Source organism: Eleutherodactylus coqui, chromosome 12 (assembly GCF_035609145.1).
Source record: "Eleutherodactylus coqui strain aEleCoq1 chromosome 12, aEleCoq1.hap1, whole genome shotgun sequence".
In the NCBI taxonomy this organism is placed as follows: Eukaryota; Metazoa; Chordata; class Amphibia; order Anura; family Eleutherodactylidae; genus Eleutherodactylus; species Eleutherodactylus coqui.
This window is the reverse complement of record NC_089848.1, coordinates 78,846,621-78,874,575: the sequence shown is the minus strand read 5'-3', so window position 1 is coordinate 78,874,575 and position 27,955 is coordinate 78,846,621. Positions and strand designations below refer to the sequence as shown.

At 40.5% G+C, this 27,955-nt stretch overlaps 1 protein-coding gene across 1 annotated transcript in view; it reads right to left on the bottom strand.

Annotated features, from left to right (window-relative positions):
- VIPR1 (vasoactive intestinal peptide receptor 1) overlaps window positions 1-27,955 on the bottom strand; it is a 221,795-nt gene that overhangs the window by 85,991 nt on the left and 107,849 nt on the right. The window contains exon 3 of the mRNA XM_066584602.1: window positions 11,953-12,060. Coding sequence (XP_066440699.1) covers window positions 11,953-12,060 — 108 coding nt within the window. The remainder of the gene's footprint in view (window positions 1-11,952; window positions 12,061-27,955) is intronic.

Sequence of the window (27,955 nt, the reverse complement as noted above, 5' to 3'; positions counted from 1 at the left end):
CCGCTACTCACCGCTCCCCCGCGCCGGCACCCGAACGTTTCATCTCGAGCGGGCAGGTAATCGATAAAGGCAATGCTCGCTCAAGCAATCGCCTTTACCGAGTATACTCCCTCATCTCTAGTCAGTACTTTACAATAAATGATCCTTTTGCTCTGATATTGTAGTCATTTACTTATATCAACGTTACAATCACACCGAGAAAGTTTCAGGTGCTTGATTTTTTGTACAATGAGTGTAGTACGTTGATTTTTTTCTACTCATTAGTATGTTATTGAAATATGTGAGGAAACCCACAGAAACACAGTGAGAAGGTACAAACTCCATGCAGATGTTGTCCTTAATGAGATTTGAATCTAACATAGTAACATAGTAACATAGTATGTAAGGCCGAATGAAGACATTGTCCATCTAGTCCAGCCTGTCTATCCTACTGTGTTGATCCAGAGGAAGGCAAAAAACCCCAAGGCCAGAAGCCAATTAGCCCTTTTGGGGGAAAAATTCCTTCCCGACTCCCTAATGGCAATCAGACTGTTCCCTGGATCAACCCCTAATAGTTCCTACCTGCCTGTATACCAGGATTGACACTTAACCTAATATTTATATCCTGTAATATCCTTCTTCTCCAGAAAGACATCAAGCCCCCTTTTAAACTCCTCTATCGATTTTGCCATCACCACTTCCTCCGGTAGAGAGTTCCACAGTCTAACTGCTCTTACAGTAAAGAACCCCTTTCTATGTTGGTGATGAAACCTACTTTCCTCTAATCGTAGCGGATGTCCTCTTGTTACCTTTGTGGTCCTGGGTGTAAACAGATCCTGGGAGAGATCCTTGTATTGTCCCCTCATGTACTTATACATGGTTATTTGGTCGCCTCTTAACCTTCTTTTTTCTAGAGTAAATAGTCCCAATTTGGATAGCCTCTCTGGGTATTCCAGTCCCGTCATTCCATGTATTAGTTTAGTTGCCCTTCTTTGAACCCCTTCAAGCACTGTGACATCTTTCCTGAGCACCGGTGTCCAGAATTGTACGCAGTATTCCATGTGAGGCCTGACAAGTGCCTTATATAGTGGAAGGATAATGTTCTCGTCCTTCGCCCCTATACCTCTTTTAATGCACCCCAAGACTTTATTTGCCTTTGCAGCGGCTGACTGGCATTGGTTACTCCAGTTTAGTCTATTATCCACTAATACCCCTAGATCCTTTTCCATATCACTTTTCCCTAGTGGTACCCCAATAAGTGAATATTGGTGACATCCGTTTCTCCTGCCCATGTGCATAACCTTACATTTTTCAACATTGAACTTCATTTGCCATTTTTCTGCCCAAGCCCCCATCTTATCCAGGTCCGTTTGTAGCCGCACATTGTCCTCCGTTGCATTAATTATATTGTATAATTTTGTGTCATCTGCAAATATTGATATTTTGCTGTGCAGCCCCTCTATCAGGTCATTAATAAATATGTTGAACAGAGTGGGGCCTAATACTGAACCCTGTGGCACCCCGCTAGCGACTGTGCTCCAATCAGAGTACGAACCATTTATTACCACCCTCTGCTTTCTATCGTTGAGCCAATTTTTTACCCACTTACACACGTTTTCGCCCAGTCCGAGCTGCCTCATTTTGTATATTAGCCTATTATGCGGCATGGTGTCAAAGGCTTTAGAGAAGTCCAGATATACAAGATCAATAGATTCTCCCTGGTCCAGCTTAGAGCTTACTTCATCGTAGAAACTGACCAGATTTGTCTGACATGAGCGACCCTTCATGAATCCATGCTGGTGAGGAGTTATTCCCTTAATCTCCTTGAGGTACTCATCGATGGCGTCTCTCAGAATCCCCTCGAAAATTTTTCCCGTTACTGAAGTGAGACTTACTGGCCTGTAGTTACCAGGCTCACTTTTTCTCCCTTTTTTGTAAATTGGAACCACGTTGGCAATGCGCCAGTCCAATGGTACTACTCCGGTCTTGATAGTGTCTAGAAATATTAGGTATAGCGGCCTAGCTATCTCGTCACTTAGTTCCTTTAGTATCCTTGGGTGTAATCCATCTGGGCCCGGTGATTTATCAATTTTAGTTTTCTTTAGACGCTTCCGCACCTCCTCCTGCGTTAGGTATGAGATATTTTGTGAGGGGTTCGTTTTATTCCCCTGCATCTCGTGTGGCATTTCCTTTTCTTTGGTGAACACACTTGAGAAGAAGCTGTTTAGTAGATTTGCTTTCCCTTCGTCATCATCAATGATTTCTCCTGCATTGTTTTTTAAAGGGCCAGCGCTCTCCCTGCAAATCCTTTTGCTGTTTATGTAGTTGAAAAATAGCTTCGGGTTGTTTCTGCTCTCTTTTGCGATCCGTCTTTCTGCTTCCTCCTTGGCAGTTTTGATCGTATCTTTGCATATTTTGTTTTTTTCCCTGTATGATTTTAGCGCTTCTTCGCTGCCTTGTTGCTTTAGTAGTTTGAACGCTTTCTTCTTTTCGTTTATTGCCCCTCGTACCGTCTTGTCGAGCCACATTGGTTTCCTTTTAGCTGAGTTTCTTTTATTTTTAAAGGGAATGAACTGCTCACATGAGGTGATTAGGATCCTTTTGAACTTTTCCCATTTGTCCTCCGTTCTGATATTTTTGAGGATGTTGTCCCAATTAATGTTACCGATAGTAGTTCTAAGCTCATCAAATTTTGCTTTACTAAAGTTTAGTTTCTTTGCCACTCCCTGATAAGGCTTCCTATTGATTGACAGCTGGAAGTTGATTATATTGTGGTCGCTGTTCCCCAAGTGCCCCTCAACCTGCACCCCCCTTATACGTTCCGGTTTGTTAGTTAGTACTAGGTCCAGAATGGCCCTCCCTCTTGTTGGTTCCTGCACAAGTTGGTTCAGGTAATTGTCTTTAATTACTCTCAAGAACTTATCACCCCTGTGAGATTTGCAGGTTTCGTTCTCCCATGTTATATCTGGGTAATTAAAGTCCCCCATGATAATTACTTCGTTTCGTTTTGACACCTCTTCTATCTGCCTTAGTAGTAAGTCTTCAGTTTCTTCTGTTGCTTTTGGTGGTCGATAGAAGACCCCTATCAGGATTTTGTTATTTTTTCCTCCCTGTATTTCTACCCACAGAGATTCCACCTGTTCGTCTCCTACCCCTATATCCTCCCGTAGCCTCGGCTTCAAGTTCGATTTGACGTACAGACATACCCCTCCCCCTTTCTGGTTCCTTCAGTCTCTTCTGAAGAGATTGTACCCCTGCAAATTCACCGCCCAATCGCACTTATCATCAAACCATGTTTCAGTAATTCCGACTATATCATAACTTTCATCAGTCATTCTTGCTTCAAGCTTGCCCACTTTACCGATCAGACTTCGTGCATTCGTGGTCATACAATTTATATCATTTTTTTTGTTTTTTAAATTTGTTTTGTTGCTATTCGTACTTATCGCTGATCTATCAGTTCTAACTGTACTAACCCCACCCCCTGCTCGTCCCCCATTCCCTTTGCTTGGACCCAGATCGCTAATTACACTGGCTACCCCACTATTTCTCGTTTTGCCCTCCCCCCAGTCCCTAGTTTAAACACTCCTCCAGCCTTCTAGCCATCTTTTCCCCCAGCACAGCTGCACCCTCCCCATTTAGATGCAGCCCGTCCCTACGGTAGAGCCTGTAGCCGACCGCAAAGTCAGCCCAGTTCTCCAGGAACCCAAATCTCTCCTTCTTACACCAACTCCGGAGCCACTTGTTTACCTCCCTAAGGTCCTGCTGCCTTTCTAGTGTGGCTTTAGGTACAGGTAGTATTTCCGAGAAAACTACCCTGGAGGTCCTCGCCCTGAGCTTGGACCCTAAGTCCCTGAAATCATTTTTGAGGGCCCTCCATTGACCTCTAACTCGTTCATTGGTGCCAATGTGCACCATGACTGCTGGATCCTCACCAGCCCCTCCCAGTAATCTGTCAATCCGATCCGTGATGTGTCGAACTCGAGCGCCAGGAAGACAACACACCGTTCGACGATCCCGGTCTTTATGGCAGATTGCCCTCTCTGTCCCCCTAAGGACTCAGCGTTGCAAGGCAACAGTGCTAACCACTGAGACACCATTCATACTAGTCTGTGTGAGTTAATGAGCTGTGCCCAGTGCAGACAGTAGTAAGTAGGCACTTGCACTCTGGATCAGGTTTTCATTAACAACACTGTACTTTGTTCTATTCAACTTTCCATCACCCCTGACTGGTCTCCCTGTCCCAGCTGCTGAAAAACACATCCACAGCATGATTCTGCCACCACCATGCTTCACTGTAGGGATGGCATTGGGCAGGGGATGAGCAGTAACTGGTTTCCTCCAGACACAACACTTAGAGTGAGTTGAGGCTAAAATGTTCAATCTTGGTTTCATTAGACCAGAGAATCTGGTTTCTCACAGTCTGACGTCCTTTAGGTACTTTTTTTTGCAAACCTCAGGTGGGCTTTTATGTGTCTTTTACTGAGGAGATGCTTCTTTCTGGCCACTCTGATAAAGCCCAGATAGGTGGAGCCTGCGGTGATGGTTGACCTTCTGGGAGTTTCCCCATCTGCGCACAGACTCTTTGGAGCTCAGCCAAAGTGACCGTTGGGTCCTTGATTACCTCACTTACTAAGACCCTTCTCCCCCGATTACTTAGTTTGGTGGGTAGTCAGCTCTAGGAAGAGTCCTGGTTTTTCCAAACATCTTCCATTTAAGAATTATGGATGCCGCTGGGCTCTTGGTAATTTTCAGTAAAGCAGAGTTTTTTTGCAGCCTTCTTCAGATCTATGCCTCCACACAATCCTGTCTCTAAGGCTCTACATGTGGTTATTTCCTCCTCATGGCTTGGTGTCAGCTCTGATATGCAAAATATGTAAAATTATATCCAATCAACTGAATTTCTTACAGGTGACTCCAATCAAGGTGTAGAAACGTCTCAAAGATGATCAAGAGAAACAGGAGGCCCCAGAGCTAAATATCAAGTGTCATACCAAAGAGTCTGAATACGTACGTCAATGCAAAATGCTGGTTTTTCGTTTTTTAAAAAAAAATGTACAAAGATTTCAAACATTTTGTTGTCACTTTGGCATTATGGGGTATTTAATGCAGAATGATGGGGGGGGGGGGGCTTAAATTTTCTTTTTAATTTGCACAGGGCCACAACATAAAAAAAAAGCAAAAACAGTGAGAGGGTCTGAAGACTTTCCGGACCCACTGTACAAGGTCATATCAATGGTGTATAGCAGGAGGTCAGCTTTTGTTTTTATTTAGTCGTTAATATCCTGTTTGACATTTAATATTAAAACTTTGCTACACATAAAACAGGTTAAAAATACTAGCATAATTGCTTTCTTCAAATACGTTTCCCACAAAGTATTTACACAGCTCAATCTTAGAATCCCTGGTGTAAGACGTCTTGCCATTCTCTTAGGCACAGAACTCTCCACTTCTATAGTATTTGGACTGTCAACATTGCTTAGCGTCAACCATATGACATACGGAAGACTACAACCACCACCCTTTATTCTTTGTCTCCATCTCCCTCCTTTTCTTCTTCCTTCCCCTCCTGGAAACACATTACTATTACACAGAACCTGAAATCGCTTGTTTTTTTTCCACCTACATCTTTTCTTTTAGTGACTTTGCCAAAGTAAAAGTTGCAAAAATGATTAGGGAGTAGAGTGTTTTATGTAGGTCATTTTCTCAGAGATGAAAGAACGCACCTGTCATGTTCCAGGGGATTAGCGTAAACGACAGTTTTTACACTTTGAATTATTAACAATATGGGGTTTGTAGAAGTGGAATTTTACAGTCTGCTAATTGAAAAGTAATATAGAATAAAAATTACATCATTAAATGTAAAATTAAAACGTTTTTTTTAATTTTTGTAACTTAATTTTAAGCATTTACCTTATTAAAATATTACATGGAAATATCAGGCCCTGAGTCATCCAATATTCTTCTTAGCTATTTTCTAGATATGCAGTGGGTCCGGAAAGTCTTCAGATACTTTCACTTATTTTATATTTACCATATATAATCTAGTATAAGCCTAGTTTTTTAGCATATTTTTTTAGGCTGAAAAAAAAGCCCTCTGCTTATACTCGAGTGAGGTAAAAAAACAAAACAAAAAAAAGCCCACAATACTCACCTCCCAGCCTGCGTCTGTGTCCCTGGCGCAATGGTCTCCCCGGCGGAGCGGCAAGCTGCTTGAGAATTCTCCCCGCTGTCATCTTCCTGCTCAGCTTTAAATTCCCCCGCCATCAGCGTGTAGGAAAGCGCTGTGATTGGATCAAGTGCCAGCTATAGATGAGTGAGTATACTCGCTAAAGGCAATTGCTCAAGCGAACATTGCCTTAACGAGTATCTCCCCCGCTCGAGACTAAAGGTTCGGGTGCCGGCGGGGAGCTGCGGGGGAGAGCGGGGCGGAACAGAGGGGAGATCTCTCCCTCTCTCCCCCCCGCTCCCTCCTGCTGATAGCTGCTACTCACCGCTCCCCCGTGCCGGCACCCGAACCTTCCGTCTCAAGCGGGGGAGATACTTGCTAAAGGCAATGCTCGCTCGAGCAATTGCCTTTAGCGAGTATATTCGCTCATCTCTAGTGCCAGCCAATCACAGCTGGCGCTCGATCATTCACAGAATGGCTGTGACCTAACCGAATGGCTGTGATTGGTTTATTGAGCACTGGCTGTGATTGGCTGGTGCTCGATTCAATCACACAGCTTACTAACACAGCGCTGACGACGGGGGAATTGAAAACCGAGCAGAGAGATGAGAACGGGGAGAAGTCTGAAACAGCTTTCATTGTGCCGGGGACACAGATGCCGGCTGGGAGTTGAGTATTGCATTTTTTTTTACCTAGTATATACTCGAGTCTAGCCAGGCTTATACTCGAGTCAATAGGTTTTACCAGTTTTATATGGTAAAACTTATTGACTCGGCTTATACTCGGGTCGGCTAATACTCGAGTATATACAGTTAAATTTTGGCCTTTTGCAAATTAAAGAAAAAAGTTCCAAGTTTTTCCTCAACATTCTGCACTTCGTACCCCATAATGACAACATTAAGGGCTCGGTCACACGAGCGTTTTTTGGTCCGATCTGCAGATGCGCTTGCGATCTGCAGATCTATAGACCCAATGCATCCCAATGGGAGCAGGCACATGTCCGTTTTTTATGCGGATGTGCGATACATTATAGGACACAACGATTTGCAGAACGCGCCTATCTGCGTTCTGCGAATCGTTGTGTTCTATATATGCGCTCAATGGGGCCGGCGGCAGCAGCGCCGACCCCATTGAGAACATATACTAAAGATCGTTCTCCTCTGCCACAGCTGTAACAGCTGTGGCAGAGAAGAACGATGTTCGCCCATTGAATTCAACGGAACCGGCAATACAGCCGGCTCCATTGAAAGCAATGGGCTGCCGGCAAGCGCTGTATGAATTTTCGGGGAAGGGCTTAAAAGATAAGCCCTTCCCTAAAAAGCATCCTGCAAATATGTAAAAAAAAAAAATGTATACTCACCTTTTTGCTGCAGCCAAAGTTCAGCCGCGTCCGGCCAGCAGTTCTCCTGAACTGCTCTCTGTAGTATTCAGCAGGCAGGAATTTAAATTAAAATCCCCGCCTGCTGAATGGGCTGCCTCTGATTGGTCACAGCCCTCACCAATCAGAGGCAGCTCTCACTCACCCATTCATGAATTCATGAATGGGTGAGTGAGTGCTGCCTCCGATTGGCTGAGCGCAGGGACCAATCAGAGGCAGCTCTCAGCTAATGAATGTTAGAAATCTTTGTAAATTTTTAAAAAATGACAAATTAACATTTTACGCTGACATAAGTATTCACACCCTGTACTCAGCACCTTGGCAGTGATTACAGCCTCCAGTTTTCTTGGCTATAATGCCACAAGGTTTGCACACCTGGATTTGAGGATTGTTTGCCATTCTTCTCTGCAGATCTTCTGTAGCTCTGTCAGGCTGGATGGGGGCCATCTGTGGACAGCCATTTTTAGGTTTCTTGAGAGATGTTCAATTTGGTCCAAGTGAAGGATCATTTTAAGCTTCCCATCAATGTGGACAAGGCATGATACTGTGACTTTAAGATAAGTGTACTTTATTCCAACTTATAAAATTGACTTTCATACAGTTAGGGAATTCCATGTGGATATGGGTCCAACTGTTCAAGACCTCAAGTTGGGCGTGAAAGTTTGTGAGCCCTTCAGAATTTTCTATAATTCTGTTTATATTTCACCTAAACCTACATCAAAGTTTCACACATGTCCTAAAAGTAGATAGAGAGAACCAAAACAAACAAATGAGTCAAAATTATTAGACTTGGTCACTGATTTATCGAGGAGAATGATTGAATATCACATGTCTGTGAGTGGCAAAAGTATGTGGACCTTTAGGATTAGCAGATAAATCAAATCAATGGGATGATAATCAGGTCTGAGTCGGCAACCTATTTCATTTAAAGAATAAGGATTAGGGATGAGCAAGTATACTCACTAAAGCACTACTCGCTCGAGTAATGTGCTTTAGTCGAGTATCTGCCCGCTCGTCCCTGAAGATTCGGGAGCCGCCGCAGCTGACAGGTGAGTCGCAGCGGGGAGCGGGCGGGAGAGAGGGAGAGAGAGATCTCCCCTCCGTTCCTCCCCGCTCTCCCCCGCCCCGCGGCGGCTCCCGAATCTTCAGGGACGAGCAGGGAGATACTCGACTAAAGCACACTACTCGAGCGAGAAGTGCTTTAGCGAGTATACTCGCTCATCCCTAATAAGGATCTATCAAAGCCTGATCTTCACAACACATTTGTGGGAGTATATCGTGGCACAAACAAAGGAGATTTCTGAGGACCTCAAAAGAAGAGTTGTTAATGCTCATCAGGTTGGAAAAGGCTACAAAACCATCTTTAAAAAGTTTGGACTCCACCAGTTCACAATGTACAAATGGAGAAAATTCAAGACCAACAAAGATCATGCCAAGAGCAAGGTATATAATATTCTGTGAGATCACAAAGGAACACAAGGTTACCTCTAAGCCACTAAAGGCCTTTCTCACACTAGCTAATGTTAATGTTCATGAGTTCTCTCCCCCTGCCAAAAAATTTGCCATTGGCGCGCCCTGCATCACGGCGCCAAAACAGGCACGTCACAGTGGGGAGGAGCCAAAAACTGGGGTGGGGTCAAACACGGCGTGATGCTCGTTCGAGTAACGAGCACCATCGGGTAAGCTGATACTCGAACGAGCATCAAGCTCGGCAGAGTATGTTCGCTCAACTCTAAACGTGGATCATATAACAAGACAAAGTAACAAACCACACGAGTCATCCTACAAAGGAATGGTTAAGGAAGAATAAAGTTAAAGTTTTTGAATGGGTAAGTCAAAGTTCTGACCATAATCCTATAGACATGCTGTGGAACGATCTGAAGTGAGTAGTTCATGGGAGGAAACTCACCATCATAACAGAGTTCAAGCTGTTTTGTACAGAGGAATGGGCTGAAATCCACCCAAGCCGATGTGCAGGACTAATCAACAATTACCAGAAATGTTTAGATGTAGTTATTGCTGCACAAGAGGGATGGGAAGGGGTGTCACACCAGATGCTGAAAGCAAAGTTTGACATACTTTTGCCACTCACAGACAAGCAATATTGGACCATTTTCCTCAAGAAAATAAATAACGAAGTCTAATACTTTTGACTTATTTGTTTGATTTGCTTCTCTTTATCTACTTTTAGGACGTGTGTTGAAATCCCATGTAGTTTTAGATCAAATATAAGCAGAACTATGGAAAATTCTGAAGGGTTCACAAACTTTCAAGCACTGCTGTATTAGTTGGATTGGATAGGTTACAGAGAGCATCTCTTGCTGTACATGTCATTGGGAGTTCAATCTAGGATCAGTATTACTTCAGGTGGTCTAGTGTGGGGTCTATCTTTAGGGGGTCTGTGCACTGGTGACTGTACTACTTTATGGTGTTTGGTTTGGCATCTGTATTTGTTTAGAGGACTTAGTTTGGGGTCTGTAAAAGTTTTGGGATTTTAGTCTGGAGTCTCCTAGTTTCGGAGATTCCTTCTGGTGGTCTGTATTGGTTTAGGAAGTCTATCCTGGAATCTGTACATAATTTGTGGTATAATTAAGGGGTCATATTCAAATTTTTTGATCTACTGCCATATGTTGAGTGAGTACTATTTAAAAGGGCATACGTTAAAAAATTCTGTGAGGTGTCCCATGTTTGCAGCTTCATATCCCACTTTTCAAAATCTCCCGCTTTGAAAGTTGGCAAGTATGTTCTAAATAGACTTTTCAGGAATGAGAAATCCTAAGAGACTGGCAAGCAACAGACCTACCAAGTAACAATTAGTGTATAAACGAGAAATCCTCATTGCTCCCTAATAGTCACTTTATGTCCTGGGTTCAAACTCCAATGGCCAATTCATGTAGACCGACTGATATCACAAAATCAAGAGGCACTCCATGTTCATCCATCACAATGGCTGTCCACATAGTTGAAACATAATGGAACTTGTTAAATGGCCTGAAGTTTGTATTAAAAGGGGTTTTCTTCTTTGATTTAGAGAACATTTCCATGAAATTCGCTCTTAACTCTTCGGATGTCGCCACCACTCAGCATATGTTAGAAACCGTCTGGAAGAAATTAATGTTCCCTGGCAGAGAGACAGAGTCTCGATAAACAAGCAAACAATGAGAATACAAGCCAATGCTCTTGTTCAATGTCGCATTTCATATCAAATGAGAAAGCTTCAAGTGTGCTGCTGAGATCGCTGCCAACATACAGCCAAAGTAGAAATCTAAGCTTCGGCTGAGACACTGGGAAGAATGAAATGTTAGGAGAGCCATGTGATTTGACAATACGTTGAAATCTAAAGAAGTACCGAAGAAGTGAAGTGTCGGAGATTGCAAGTTGTAGAAATCTATGATTAATTCTGTACCGTGCCTAAGTAGGAATACAATATATCTAATTAAATACCCCCATTTAATGCTTAAATAATACCAGCCTATAGTCATTAAATGAAAGCCGAATATATAATCTATTAGCACTGCTATTTAATTAGTATTAAAATGGTTATCTGTTTAGGATCCACATTGTTCAGGTGCCTTTTAGAGCTCGGTACCAGTCCAATAAAGTTTACCTGCACAAGGCAGATGGGCCTACATGTTTTGATCAAAATAGGTACTAAGAACCTTACGTTTTTATGTAGTTAGTATAAACAACACTTGTGCATTTTTATTCAGATATTAAATATGTATGAGTGATGAGGCACGTGTGTGTGTTACTGTGTTCGCTGCCGCCATGACTTACGTGCACCTTCAAATCTAACTTATTTGTTGGTAATGCTGGCTTTGTTTTTTTTTGTATGCACTGCATTCACCCATCTGTCCCAAGTGGCCTAATGAAATTAGAAAGCCAGGTATTCAGCTTGCTCTGAGCCCATTAGAGGACTTTGGCTCAAAGAGAGCTGCTTTTAAAGCTAGGCACCCGTTCAATAACGTTTGTCTGGATGTGGCAGATGAGCCCAAGTGCTTTGGTCAAACTGTGTACTAAAAACTTTCTATTACTGCATTTGTTGCAGCAATGGCTTATGTAAACCATCATATTTAGTTTATTTGTTGAAAGTGCTGACTCTTGTTTTTTTTTTGCAACTAGTGCTATCAACAGAGCTATCTGCTTCCAACAGTGTACATACTGAGAGTGGGCCTGGGGATTAACTGATTGGCAGGGATCCTGAGTAGCAGACCCCTGAAAATCAACTGTTCATGACCTATCATGAGAATAGGTCATCAACAGTAAAAGTCCTGGACTACCCCTTTAAGATCTGTGTGTTTCACAAATCTTGCAGGTCAGTCCACTGGTGATGCTACCTTTCAATCTTAATTCAAAAAAACATAAAAATCTACCAACAAAAAAATAATGTAGCTGACAATGGACTCCGGTGATAGACTTTCCTTACCGTTTGCAGAAGAAAAGTAAGTAAAGTAATCCGGACATTGAAGCACCACCAAGTCTCCTTCTTTTGCAGCTGGCCAACAGGTGATGTTATCCCACGTTCTTGCACATGCTAAAGGGACAACAGAAAAATAAAAAATTTTAAAGGAAAATTACATTCTTAATCATCAATACTTACTCTCAATGTCATAAATTAGTATTGAATTCTTACACATTTTACTCAGCATACATGAGTGTTCACAGTTACACACTGTTAAGAAATCTATTTTAAATTACCTGATTAGAGTAGCAGGGAAATAGAAGAGACAACTGCTGTAATATGGAATATTGGAATGAAGTAGCATTAGTAGAACTTCTGTAATACTGTCTTCTATGTAAAAGAACATAAGTACTATAATACTGCCCCTTATGTAAAAGAATATAACTACTATAATACTGCCCCCTATGTACAAGAATATAACTACTATAATACTGCCCCCTATGTACAAGAATATAACTACTATAATACTGCTCCCTATGTACAAGAATATAACTACTATAATGCTGCCCCCTATGTACAAGAATATAACTACTATAATACTGCCCCCTATGTACAAGAATATAACTACTATAATACTGCCTCCTATGTACAAGAATATAACTACTATAATACTGCCCCCTATGTACAAGAATATAACTACTATAATACTGCTCCCTATGTACAAGAATATAACTACTATAATACTGCCCCCTATGTACAGGAATATAACTACTATAATACTGCCTCCTATGTACAAGAATATAACTACTATAATACTGTCTCCTATGTACAAGAATATAACTACTATAATACTGCTCCTATGTACAAGAATATAACTACTAGAATACTGCTCCTATGTACAAGAATATAACTACTATAATACTGCCCCCTATGTACAAGAATATAACTACTATAATACTATCCCCTATGTACAAGAATATAACTATTATAATACTGCTCCTATGTACAAGAATATAACTACTATAATACTGCTCTTATGTACAAGAATATAACTACTATAATACTGCCCCCTATGTAAAAGAATATAACTACTATAATACTGCTGCTATGTACAAGAATACTGGTAATTATTAGGAAATTATAGTTCCAGTGTCTCTGGTGGCCACAAAGCTATGTTACATGCTATATGTATCCTGATCCCACACATCACACACACAGCTTTACTACAACCATCCCGATTCCCAGACATCACATACACCGCTCTACTACATCCATGTTGAAGCGCAGACATTACACACACAGCTTTACTACATCTATCCTGATTCCCACACATTACACATACAGCTCTACTACATCTATTCTGATACCCACACATCATAAATGCAGCTCTATTACATCCATGCTGATTCCCACAAATGACACACATGGCTCTACTGCCTCCATGCTGATTTCCACACATCACACAATCAGCTGTACTACATGCATCCTGATTACCACACATCACACACACAGCTGTGGTACATCCACATCCATCCTGATTTTCAGACATCACCAGCACAGCAGACTCTTGGATACAGTGATCTGCCCCAATTATGTGATCCCTGACTCCACCCACACATATGATCACATGATGGTGACGTCATCACAGGTCCTGGTAGCTACTGTCGGCTTATCTGGTACATAGTCCTTACTACCAAACTCCAAAATGGCTCCTCCAACAGCAGTAATGTCACCGCTGATCCTTCAGCCCGCTGGATCTCTGTGGTGGTGGTAGGTTGGTGTCTCCTGTCAGGACCGCTAAGTTGTATCTGAGATAATAAAGGCTTAGTTGTATTCTTATTTTGTTATTTTTGTCCCCCCCTTCCAAGAGCCCCAACTTTGTTCTTCTTCTGTCGGTCAGGCTCTATGTTTTATATATGCTAAAGGACCAGCGATGACGACACCAGGGTGGGAGCATGAGAAACACCCACACACATACATACTAACGGACAAGTGGTCATTAGTAGTTTGATAACTACTATAATACTGCCTCCTATGTACAAGAACATAACTACTATAATACTGCTGCCTATGTACAAGACTATAACTACTATAATATTTCCTCCTATGTACAAGAATATAACTGCTATAATACTGCCTCCTATGTACAAGAATATAATTGCTATAATACTGCCCCCTATGTACAAAAATATACCTACTATAATACTGCCCCCTATATACAAGAATATAACTACTATAATACTGCCCCCTATGTACAAGAATATAACTGCTATAATACTGTCCCTATGTACAAGAATATAACTGCTATAATACTGCCCCTATGTACAAGAATATAACTACTATAATACTGCTCCCTATGTACAAGAATATAACTACTATAATACTGCCCCCTATGTACAAGAATATAACTACTATAATACCGCCCACTATGTACAAGAATATAACTAATATAATACTGCTCCCTATGTACAAGAATACAACTACTATAATACTGCTCCTATGTACAAGAATATAACTAGTATAATACTGCCCCCTATATACAAGAATATAACTACTATAATACTGACCCTATGTACAAGAATATAACTACTATAATACTGCCTCCTATGTACAAGAATATAACCACTGTAATACTGCCCCTATGTACAAGAATATAACTACTATAATATTGCCTTCTATGTACAAGAATATGACTACTATAATACTGCCCCCTATGTACAAGAATATAACTACTATAGTACTGCCTCCTATGTACAAGAATATAACTACTATAATATTGCCTTCTATGTACAAGAATATAACTACTATAATACTGCCTCCCTATGTACAAAAATATAACCACTATAATACTGCCCCTATGTACAAGAATATAACTACTATAATACCCCCCCCCTATGATTATCTAAAGTAGAAGGACATTATCTCACTAAAAGATAACATTACTGTCTGTTTGTAAACAGCTGCATATACAAAACTAGCTTCGCTCAAGTTAATTTGGTACAGTTGTTTACCTATTGTTCACACAGAAAATTTTATTAAGTCGTGGTTACTTCAGAGGAACCAAGGAATAAAATATGTATACACATAGAGGAGCGTTAGATTCTCCTCAGACTGCATGTACCGATGTTCCTCTGCAGAATGTGCCATCCCTCCCACTCTCCTCACTTTTTACCTTTAAAGGTAACACCCCTTTTTATTAAAATTAACCCCAGACTGAAGATTGCAGCCCTTTCTTAGCCTTAGAGGCATGCTACATCCCTGTAGTCCATGGCTGCTTCCTTTACAGCCTTTCAGCATATACACAGAGGTCAGTTATATTCTCCTCAGCATATTAACAGAGGTCAGTTATGTTCTCCTCAGTATATAAACATAGAGGAGCATTAGATTCTCCTTGGTATATACACATAGAGGTGAGGTAGATTCTTCTAAGTATACAAATCATTTCCCTAGGCTTTATGGTTTCCGAGAAAAGAACTAAAGGTCCATTTAGACACAAAGATTATCGCTCAAAAGACATCTTTTGAGCGATAATCGTTGTGCGCATTTACACGGAAAGATGATCGCTCAAAATTTTCTCAAACGACAAGTGGGACCACTATTTTCTGTTGCCTTCTCGGGGCGCTCAGCTGTTATACAGCTGAGGGCTCCAAGCAGGGTATGCAGAAGACAGTTGGACCGCTGTCTTCTGCATACTCTTGCTGTGTTCACGGAGTGCACAGCTGGTATTCAGCTGAGTGCTCCATGTGGGATATGTAGAACACAGCTGGAGAGCGGTCTTCTCCATACTCCAGCTGTATTCTCAGAACGGGATACCAGCTGAAACAATAGTATCAGCGGTATCCCGCTGAGAACTCAGCCAGAAGCACTGATAAGGCTAATCGTTCTCTTACGCTTGCTTAAAGACAATGATGAACGACTTGTTATTGAAAAGTGCACGATGTCCATGCAGTTAGACCCAATGATTCCCGTTTAAAAGACGACTTTGGACGATTTTTGAGCGAGAATCGTTGGATCTAAATGGGCCTTATGTCATGTATCGCAAATTTTCACAGTGTTTCACTGCTAGAATTGAATATTGAAGTTGCAACCCCTTTATTTTTCTTAGCATGTAAAGAATGGTCATGGCAAATTTCAAGTTTGTACGACATCGTGAAGTTACATAACATAGGGGTGCACTTACTTTTGCACTTAAAATTTTGACAACCCGATTATTCAATGCTATTTTTCCTATTTAGGACCTAAGGAATGCTCCAGCCAAATGTTATGTTTGTACAACACTGGGAAGTAAGAGAATTAGTAGCAAGTCAGTCAGTCAGTGAGTCAGTCAGTCAGTGAGTCAGTCAGTGAGGGCTTTTGCCTTTTTATATATATATATATATATATATATATATATATATATATAGATGTGGTGATTGTTAGCCGTTAGATATTCACGACCCTTAGGCCTTATTCACACGGGCTACAAAATCGCGCTACTTTGTAGCGCTACAAAAGCACATGTATGTGAAGCCCATCGTTTCCAATGGGTTCTTTCATGCTACAAAACATCTCTCATGTGAATGAACCCATAGGAAACCATGGGGTTCACATACATGCATTTTTGTAGCGCTACAAAGTAGTGCGATTTTGTAGCCCGTGTGAATAAGGTTAAAGGCAAGCTCTCTCCATGTCTTTTGGTTTTGCACTACGTTTTATCTCTGGCATAGCTTCTCCAGCCTGGTAAATTTTCGGACCAAGGAAGATAAGGTTTTGCACGCATTCTACGGCCTCATTGTTGCCATTTTTTTGCAGTTGTCATGATTTAAGTCTTCTTTACATTCAGGTAAAGCCTATTTTTTCACTTTCAGTTTTAACGCTTTGCAATCCAATTTTGGATTCAGGGTTTCCTAGGGGGCTTTCTCTTTCTGCCATTATACAATGGCGCCATCTGCTGGCTAGAGCCAGTACTGCGGTATGTGACATGCCGGAGAGGCCCCCGACAACAGAGCAGCCAGTAATATACAGTAAGAATATCTGGCTGGACGTCCTCCGACATCGGAGCTGTACAGCCTTCATTCAGAATGCCTTCACACGTCAGACAGTGGATTGGAAAGGGTTAATCTTCCATATCAGCTGCTTTCGACCTGCTTCTGTTTCTGCAAGCAGAGTCATCCGCATAACGGTGATTGTTAGTGTTTCTACCATCTAGTTTCACCCCAGTTTCCAATTCGTCTATACTAAATGTAACCCCCTAAAAGTAAACATAAGGTTGACAGCAGCGACCAATTTACATGCCGCTCGGTGCCGTGCTGCGATCTATTTGTTTACAGATATGTCCACCGCATTTCTAGTGTTTCGTTGAGACCATAGAAACTTGAAATGAACTGTAGAAAGGAGAGATAAGAAGTAGTCGGGGGTAAGGTTACTCTCACACAGGCATTTTTACAGCGTTTCAAACGCTGTAAAACATTTTCATTGATTTCCATAAGGTCTCTCAGACGAGCGTTCGAATGCGGCGTTTCTAACACCTCGATTTTAGAACGTTATCTGCTCTATTTTAGTGCATTTCAGCGATTTTTAAGACACTTTATTACTAGAGATGAGCGAACGTACTCATTTAGGGCGTTTTTGCACTCGAGCACCGCTTTTTTCGAGTAACTGACTACTCGGACGAAAAGATTCGGGGGGCACCAGGGGGCGGCGTTGTGGAGCGGGGGGTAACAGTGGGGAACAGGGGGGAGCTCTCTCTCTTCCCCCCCCCCCCCTACTCCCCTCTGCAACCCCCTGCTCACCCCCGGCGCCCCCCGAATCTTTTTGCCCGAGTAGTCGGTTACTCGAAAAAAGCGGTGCTCGAGTGCAAAAACGCCCTAAACGAGTACGTTCGCTCATCTCTTTTTATCACCCATTGCAAAGCTTTACCAATGCCTGTGTGAGAGCAGCCTAATTATGGTTATTATTGACATCACATGCCCATTAGGAACCAACGTGGTCAGAAGGATTTGCAGTTGATGAATTGTAGACGAGGGCTCCAGTAAATAAGGACCAAGAGATCAGGGCTGTAATCAATGAGCATTACAACAAAGATGGATAAAAAAACTAATGAAAGCCTTCTATCATAACCCAATTCAGCATTCTCATTGGCCAAGGCAATGATCCAAGGGTGGAGAAGGGTGAAGTGTACAGAGTACCCCACACCCCGTTCATGGTTGGCACGAGGGGTGTAACTATAGAGGATGCAGGGGATGCGGTTGCGCCCGGGCCCAGGAGCCTTAGGGGGGCCATAAGGCCTCTCTTCTCTATATAGGGAGCCCAGTACTATGAGTAAAGCATTATAGTTGGGGGCCCTGTTACAAGTTTTGCATCGGGGCCCAGAAGCTTCAAGTTACGCCTCTGGTTGGCACTGACCCTCTTTTTGTAACATTATCCTTTCACAAACCCTCCAACAGCAAGTCTGTATCGCCTTACTCAGTTGGATGCAGTGCAGTTCAATGACATATTCAGCTCTACTACATCTGTGTACGCCCATGTCGTTTATGGCCATCGAATGCCTGGCATTTTGGAGAGTAAATTGAATGTCTGCAGGTCAAGCAATTATAAATGAGCAAAGACGTAGGTACAGATTGGCTATATAAGATTGTGAAAAGGAAAATTACCACAACCCGATCATTCATGTGGAATAAGGTGAGATGGACTTTTCTATTCACAACGCAGTACCAGTGTGCAGATAAGATCGCTGCTGCGTCTCTTCCATCAGATCCCAAACCCAATATTACGCCCCTTCTGCAATGTAATAAGGTGTCTTTCATGGTTTGAAAAGTTTACAGAAGTGGAAAAGCAAGGAGGGCAATTTGTGAGCTTCCATCAAGGTGATAGAAAATCCATTATGTCTCAGAGCACGAGTTCTGCTCCGCTTATCAATGAATTAAAAGTCTTCACTGTGGAGAGAAGAAGAAGGGAGAAATACATCATTAAAGTTTCCCAAAGTATTTTAATGCCTAGTCAAAAATAATTGGATAGTGCAGCGGGAACTGACCAGCAGTATCCTGGACTTCTACTCAAGACTGAGACCAGTAATGTCACTGAACTTTCTTCCATGACAGCTTCAGCAAGGGATCCAGCTATAAGCTCAAAGGGTGTGACCGGCTGGTTGTGTAAGGCACGGCAATAATATCGCCCCCTGTATAGAAGAATATAACTACTATAATACTGCCTCCTATGTACAAGAATATAACTACTATAATATTGCCCCCTATGTACAAAAATATAACTACTATAATACTGCCCCCTATATATAAGAATATAACTACTATAATACTGCCCCTATGTACAAGAATATAACTACTATAATACTACCCCCTATGTACAAGAATATAACTACTATAATACTGCCCCCTATGTACAAGAATATAACTTCTATAATACTGTCCCCTATGTACAAGAATATGACTACTATAATACTGCCTCCTATGTACAAGAATATAACTCCTATAATACTGCCCCCTATGTACAAGAATATAACTACTATAATACTGTAAACTATGTACAAGAACATAACTATTATAATACTGTAAACTATGTACAAGAATATGACTACTATAATACCGCTTCCTATGTACAAGAATATAACTACTATAATACTGTCCCCTACGTACAAGAATATAACTACTATAATACTGCTCCTATGTACAAGAATATAACTTCTATAATACTGTCCCCTATGTACAAGAATATGACTACTATAATACTGCCTCCTATGTACAAGAATATAACTCCTATAATACTGGTCCCCTATGTACAAGAACATAACTATTATAATACTGTAAACTATGTACAAGAATATGACTACTATAATACTGCTTCCCATGTACAAGAATATAACTACTATAATATTGCCCCTTATGTACAAGAATGTAACTACTATAATACTGCCCCCTATGTACAAGAATATAACTACTATAATACTGCCTTTATGTACAAGAATATAACTACTATAATACTGCCTCCTATGTACAAGAATAGAACTACTATAATACTGCTCCTATGTACAAGAATATAACTACTATAATACTGCCTCCTATGTGCAAGAATAGAACTACTATAATACTGCCCCTATGTACAAGAATATAACTATTATAATACTGTAAACTATGTACAAGAATATGACTACTATAATACTGCTTCCTATGTACAAGAATATAACTACTATAATACTGTCCCCTATGTACAAGAATATAACTACTATAATAATGCCTCCTATGTACAAGAACATGACTATTATAATACTGCCCTCTATGTACAAGAATATAACCACTATAATACTGCCCCCGTATGTACAAGAACATAACTATTATAATACTGTAAACTATGTACAAGAATACGACTACTATAATACTGCTCCCTATGTACGAGAATGTAACTACTATAATACTGCCTCCTATGTACAAAAATATAACTACTATAATACTGTCCCCTATGTACAGTCAAATGGTGTGAAGGGAGGCTTTTTGTGCAACACACTGCTATACAGGAATATATGCTTTATAATACTTCCACTATGTACAAGAATATATCCACTATAATAATGCCCCCATATGTACAGAAATATAACTACTTTAATACTGCTCCTATGTACAAGAATATAACTACTATAATACTGCCCCTGTATGTACAAGGGTATAACTACTATAATACTGCCCCCTATGTACAATAATATAACTATTATAATACTGCCCCCTATGTACAAGAATATAACTACTATAATAACACCACCTATGTACAAGAATATAACTACTATAATACTGCCCACTATGTACAAGAATATAACTACTATAATACTGCCTACTATGTACAAGAATATAACTACTATAATACTGCCTACTATGTACAAGAATATAACTACTATAATACTGCCCAATAGGTACAAGAATATCACTGCTATAATACTGCCCCCTATGTACAAGAATATAATTACTATAATACTGTCCTCTATGTACAAGAATATAACTTCTTTAATACTATCCCTTATGTACAAAAATATAACTACTATAATACTGCCCCCTATGTACAAGAATATAACTACTATAATACTGCCCCCTATGTACAAGAATATAACTGCTATAATACTGCCCCCATATTAGAAGAATATAACTACTATAATACTGCTCCTATGTACAAGAATATAACTACTATAGTACTGTCCTCTATGTACAAGAATATAACAACTATAACACTGCCCTCTATGTACAAGAATATAACTACTATAATACTGCCCCTATGTACAAGAATATAACTACTATAATACTGCTCCCTATGTACAAGAATATAACTACTATAATACTGCCCCCTATGTACAAGAATATAACTACTCTAATACTGCCTCCTATGTACAAGAATATAACTACTATAATACTGCCCCCTGTGTACAAGAATATAACTACTATAATACTGCCCCCTATGTACAAGAATATAACTACTATAATACTGTCCTCTATGTACAAGAATATAACTACTATAATACTGCCTCCTATATACAAGAATATAACTACTATAATACTGCTCTTATGTACAAGAATATAACAACTATAATACTGCCCCCTATGTACAAGAATATAACTACTATAATACTGCCTCCTATGTACAAGAATATAACTACTATAATACTGCTCCCTATGTACAAGAATATAACTACTATAATACTACTCCTATGTACAAGAATATAACTACTATAATACTGACCACTATGTACAAGGATATAACTAATATAATACTGACCCCTATGTACAAGAACATAACTACTATAATACTGCCCCCTATGTACAAGAATATAACTACTATAATACTGACCACTATGTACAAGAATATAACTACTATAATACTGCCTCCTATGTACAAAAATATAACTACTATAATACTGCCCCCATGTACAAGAATATAACTACTATAATACTGCTCCTATGTACAAGAATATAACTACTATAATACTGCCCCCTATGTACAAGAATAGAACTACTATAATACTGCTCCCTATGTACAAGAATATAACTACTATAATACTGCCCTCTATGTACAAGAATATAACTACTATAATACTGCCCCCTATGTACAAGAATATAACTACTATAATACTGCCTCCTATGTACAAGAATATAACTACTATAATACTGCTCTCTATGTACAAGAATATAACTACTATAATACTGCTCCTATGTACAAGAATATAACTATTATAATACTGCTCCACATGTACAAATATATACTATAATACTGCCAGCTTTGTACAAGTATAAATTATACTACTGATCCTATGTAGAGATATATACTATAAAACTGCCTCCAATGTAAAAGAATTTAATTACTATAATATGACCTTTTGTGCACGGGAATATAAATCTTAACAGCTGTTGTGTGTAAACTTTCACATTTGCTCTTTATATTGTGGATACTCATTCCTGTCTTCTGCTATTTTGAATTTTACATTTAGCCACAGCAGTAACAAATCCTAGTTCATCCATCATATCAAGTATTGGGTGTCGGGTATTGCAAGTCTTTTGGTTGAGTTGCATAAAGTTCACGTCTTGTCCTTTTTGTTCATAAGCTCCTATCATAAGACAGGATATAGGGGAGAGGAATGTCATGTCTCAGGTTGGTCTGCTGAAAAGGTCAGGGCTGTACACTGGATTTGCCAGTGTCTGGCAATCTGGAGGATTTACAGAGTCCAAATCTAGTGATGAGAACCAGAGACAAGCTAAAAAAAAAGCAAGGACTGTGGGAATAGTGTTCAGAAATGGAGAAGCCCAAAGATGGAACCTTAAAAAGCAGCAAATGTATATCCCACTCCGGTCACTGATTCCACAGCCTTGTTTAAAACCTCAAACAACCAACCATCTAAAGCTGGGTCCAGGCCATAAAATCTTGCTGTCCAAGCCCAGCTCCAGGTGCATGAAGACTTTCGGGCAAGAGAGTCAACTTGGGCTCCCAGTCTACTTTACCGTAGACTTGACAATCATAGAACAGGTTTATCTAGTTGGCAACAGAATTACAAAGCCAGAGTGAAGATATTCAGGAATTTTTGCAAATCCCCCCCCCCCCCCACCAAAAAAAAAATACTTTCAATATTAGTCTCTGAGCAAGCTGAGGGGCAACGGATTTTCATCATTTCAGCTTCTATAGCATTTCCCCTTTAAATCCAAAAAGGTCAGCAAAAAATAAAAATTCAGGTGTTTTTTTTCTTTTGTTGAGTTGTCAAAAACGTTAATCAGTCACATCCTGCTTATACTGGTTATTGAAAAAGTTGAATGATAATCAATACAGCTGGCTAGGGTTCTCACCCATCCTTCCCAGACTTGTGAATTTTAAATCTGCCTTATTATACAATGAAAAAGTCCCCAATATTATTACAGTCAAATTCTGGTAAAGCTGAGTGATAAGTCTCATAGGAATGGACATATTGGTTGCCCAACAACAAACATAACCAAAATACAAGTGATTAAACTTTTGGGGAAATTTATATTTTTTGCTAATGTTTTTGGTTTTTAAAAGGTTGTGCTTTTTAGGCTGGATTCATATGGCCATATGTGTGTTGCACCCGAATATCTTACCCGTCTGTGTACTATCTGATCTGCTCCAGCAGTGAACATTGCATGCCCTATGCTTGCCCATGATACAGATAAAAATAAGGCATGCTGCGATTTTTTAAATACACAGATCAACAGTCTGTATGAAAAAGCACTCATGTAAATAGTCTAATTGTCTTTAAAGGGTCTTTGTCCTCTCCGTGAAATCCATGGACAGAACAGAAACCCATTATACACCTGTTTGAATAAGCCCTAAAATGAGCATATGTTTTTTCGGAAAAAAAGGTCATTAATATTAGAAGTAAAGGGGGCTACCCTGTTGGGATGTGAGAATGCACCAGTACTAGTTATAGCTGACAAATTTATAAAGACTAAGGAAAAACTTGACATTACAGTGGTATCTAGCATTGTACAATGACACATCTTTATCATTGTACTGTGGCCAATTTTCTGATTGGTAGTCTTCAGGTCACTTGACAGAGAAGAGGTGGAATTGCTGTTGTGGAACATGTGCTGAGAAGACTGGTGATACAGTCTCTCGAGTCTACCATGCTGGTAGAAAGAGGCAGCTACGGAGCAGAGTGGAAGCTGCTGAGAGCGGGGAAGAAATACTCAGAGCTTAGAGCAGCAGATCGCCAATGTTTTTAGAGAGGATGATAAGTGCTGCTAGAAAGAAAAGAAGCAGTGATGTCGTACATCATTCACATGAGCCTCCAAGCTCAACAGAGAACGTGGATGATAATTATTCAGTGACTGAACTTAACAAGTGTAGAGTTATGGCAAAAAGTTTTGAGACTGACAAAAATTTTGGTTTTCACAATGATTGCTGTTTCAGTTTTTATGGTGGCAATTTTGATTAACTCTAGATTGAGGAGGGATCAGATGAACTGCAATAAATTGCAAAAGTCAGTCCTTGCCATGAAAATAATAGCAAAATACCCATTTCCACTGAATTTCAGCCCTGCCATAAAATGACCTGCTAACAGTCTAACCATCTCCTAAAGAGGATTCAGTTACGGGATCGGTTCAACTCCAGTGCAGAGTTTGCTCATGAATGACAGGCAGGTCTTCATTCATCTGCATGCACAGTGAGGCGAAGGCTTTTGAGGCATCAGGGTGTCAAGAAGGGCAGCAAAGAAGCCACTTCTCTCCAAGAAAAACCTCAATGACAGACTGATCTTCCACAGGAATTACGGGGATTGGACTGCAGAGGACTGGGGTGACGTTATTTCCTCTGATGAAGCCCCCTTCAGACTGTTTAGAACATCTAGAAAAATGATTGTCCAGAGAAGAAAACGCCAGCACTACCACGAGTCCTGCGTCATGTGGACAGTAAAGCATCCTGAGACCATTCATGTGTGAGGTTACCTTTCATCCAAGGTACTGGACTCACTCACACAATTTTGCCTAAGAACACTGCCATGAATAAAGAATGGTATCTAAACCTCCTCCAGGAGCCACTTCTCCAAACCATCCAGAAGAATGTGGTGGTGAACAATGTGTTTTCCAGCATGATGGAGCACCATATCACAAGGCAATAGTGGTAACCAAGAGGCTCGCTGAACAAAGCATTGAAATTTTGGGTCCATGGTCAGCAAACTCCCAAGATCTCAATCCCATTGAGAACCTGTGGTCAATCCTCAAAAAGCAGGTGGGCAAACAACAATGCAAAAATTATGATAAATTTCAAGCACTGATTAAGCAAGAATGGGTTGCCATCGGTCAGGATTTTGCCCAGAGGCTGATATCCAGCATGCCAGTGTGAATTGCAGAAGTCTTGAAAAAAGATAATCAACACTATTAATATTGAGTCTTTGCCTAAATTTGATCTGTTAATAAAAGTTTTAAAATATATGAAATGCTTATAACTGTACTTTAGCAACCATAGAAACATTTGACTAAGGCCTCGCGTCCACGGACGTGTCAGATTCCGTGAGTTCGCATGGAGCTTGCTACTTCTGGGTTTGCTGTACTGTGCATGGTCCTCATGGCTTGCCCTCAGACATACGCAGTACAGTTTTTTTTTTTTTTTTTAATCTCCTGCTTTCCCACAGGATCCGTGGTCCATTGGCAGTGTTAGCTGTGGGTGGCCCGCAGATTGGACAGCTTCCATTGACTTCAATGGAAGTCATCCGTGCTGGAACAGCAAAAAAAATGAAGCATGCTGCGATTTGTTTTCCAGAAGGTCCGCAAAACAAATCTGCATGCTTTAATTAAGCTGCGGGCGCCCATGTCTCCCTATGGACGGCTTGAATAACGATTGTCCACGCAGTGCATTCCACAATTCAACTCCACCCGTTGACATGAGGACTAAAGGATCTAAAGACATCGAAGCAGCAACCTTTGTAAGAAGCAAAATTTATGTAAGTTTCAAAACTTTTCACCCTCAACCGTAAGTAGAGACTGAAGTCTCGGGTAGGATTATAGTGCACCCACTGTTAATACATTCATTTGTCCTGCTGTACTGGAGAGTACTCACGGTGCCGCTGAACCAATAAGAGAGGCTCCAATATTAAATTCTCGGACTCTGATTTGCCCATCATTGTTAGCAATGATATAAACAGACTGATCAAAGACAGTTCATGCAGTCTTGATCATGCAGTGTCCTCGTTTAGGACACTTTTTGGTTGTGACAACCATCAGGTCTGATGACTCAATGTTAAATTGCACTGGTTATACTCCGTCAAAATCTCTTTGTTCCCAATCTACTCATCACTAACAAGAATTACTGGGAACTATATCTCTACAGAAGGAATTGGTGTCTCTTTGCCTTCATTATTTTCCCACTTCCTAGAGTCATTGTGCTACTTCTAATTATTTCCTATGCTGACATTCTTGCTGTAATTAGTGGCCCAGTGCAGACATCGGTATCCCTCTCTCGGCCCTTTGCTTGTTTATCACTAGGAATCTCCTATCTAATGCACAGCACCATTAATCAGGGATGTTTATTTGGATTAGTCATCGTCGCTAATAGAAAAACAAGTCCTAGCCAGAAATGTAAAAAAAAAAAAAACTAAAAAAATTAAAATTTGGACAACTTGCACTTTCTCACCAAAGAGAAACAAACATAACATTTCATAAAACAAATAATGTAGATGATTGCGCTGGAACTGAATGGAATCGGTCATGTGGGATTTCCATGTCTCATACTATGTGTTCAGGAACCTAAAAGAGTTTTGCTCTCAAAAAATGTTCAATTTTACCTAGAAATATAAGCTGCGTAGTCGTCCTCTTATGGGATACTTTTCATTTTTTAATTCTTCTGATTTTGAGGTCCTGGTAAGAGATGTTGGATGGCAGCCACCGATGGCCCCCATGACTGTGCCCCAAGGGGCTACTACTCCGATTTTCCCTAATGTGGAGGACTTTAACATTGTTATGTGGAATTACACTTAACCACTTTGTAGTGGCTGCTGCCCTTTCACGCTTGGAGCTTCCCTGTATAGACATTAAAACCCGTGACCCCAGAGTGTAGAACAAAATCAATAGAAAAAGTTTTCCATAGGACCAGTTTCAGTATGAATCGATATTAGATGGGAAAATCTAGTGATCTGAGTGATTCCAACCAGGCCGGGTCATCGGTGCTAGACTAGCCGGGGCCGGGATTTCACTGCCAACCACGTGGGGCTTTCTCATTTAACGGTATGGAGAGAATGGTGTAATCAAGGAAAAACATCCAGCAAAAGGGGATCCTGAGGACATAAACAATTTGTTACTGAAAGGGGACAGAGGAGGATGTAAAGAAGTGCTTTGACCAACGGCTGCTGCACATACAAGCAAAGTGAATACAACGCTGATGCTCCAACTAATGTGTCCAAATGCACAACTCGTCGTTTTTCTTTAGCATGAATGGGCTGGCAACCAATTTAAGGGCCAATTGGGTCTAAGAGAAACAAAGGCAATATCACCGGAGACAAGAGTGCAAAAATTGTATCATTAAGCGTTGAAAAAAATGGAAAAGTGGATAAATCCAGATTTCTGTTGCACGATGCTAATGGGAGAGTTAGAATTTGAGCAAGCAGTATGAATTGATGAACCCTTCCTGTCAGCTGGTCAGAACATGTCAGTACCACCATCTAATATGTGTCAAAAACAAGAAGCTTCCTGTCCACATGGGAGAATATTCCTGCAGAACAATTTCAGCCCCGAGTGAAATCTACATCATGATGAAGTTCTGAAGGCCAAAGAAAGTCCAACGCATTACCAGATGGGGGTCTCTAATAAAGTGGTTATTCAGTCTATCTTTCTTTTTGGGTCCCTTTCTCCTATAACGTTTTTTAGGAGTCTGTGACGCAGAATGTTAAGCCAGCAGAAATGCAGTTCTAAGCTCTCACTCATGACCTGAAGGTTGTGAGTTCAATCTCTGCTTGGTTCAGGTAGCTGGCTCAAGGTCAACTCAAAATGAGCTTGGAGGAGGGTAATAAATTACCTGAAAGTGCTGTGGAATAAGTTGGTGCTATGCAAATAACAAGATT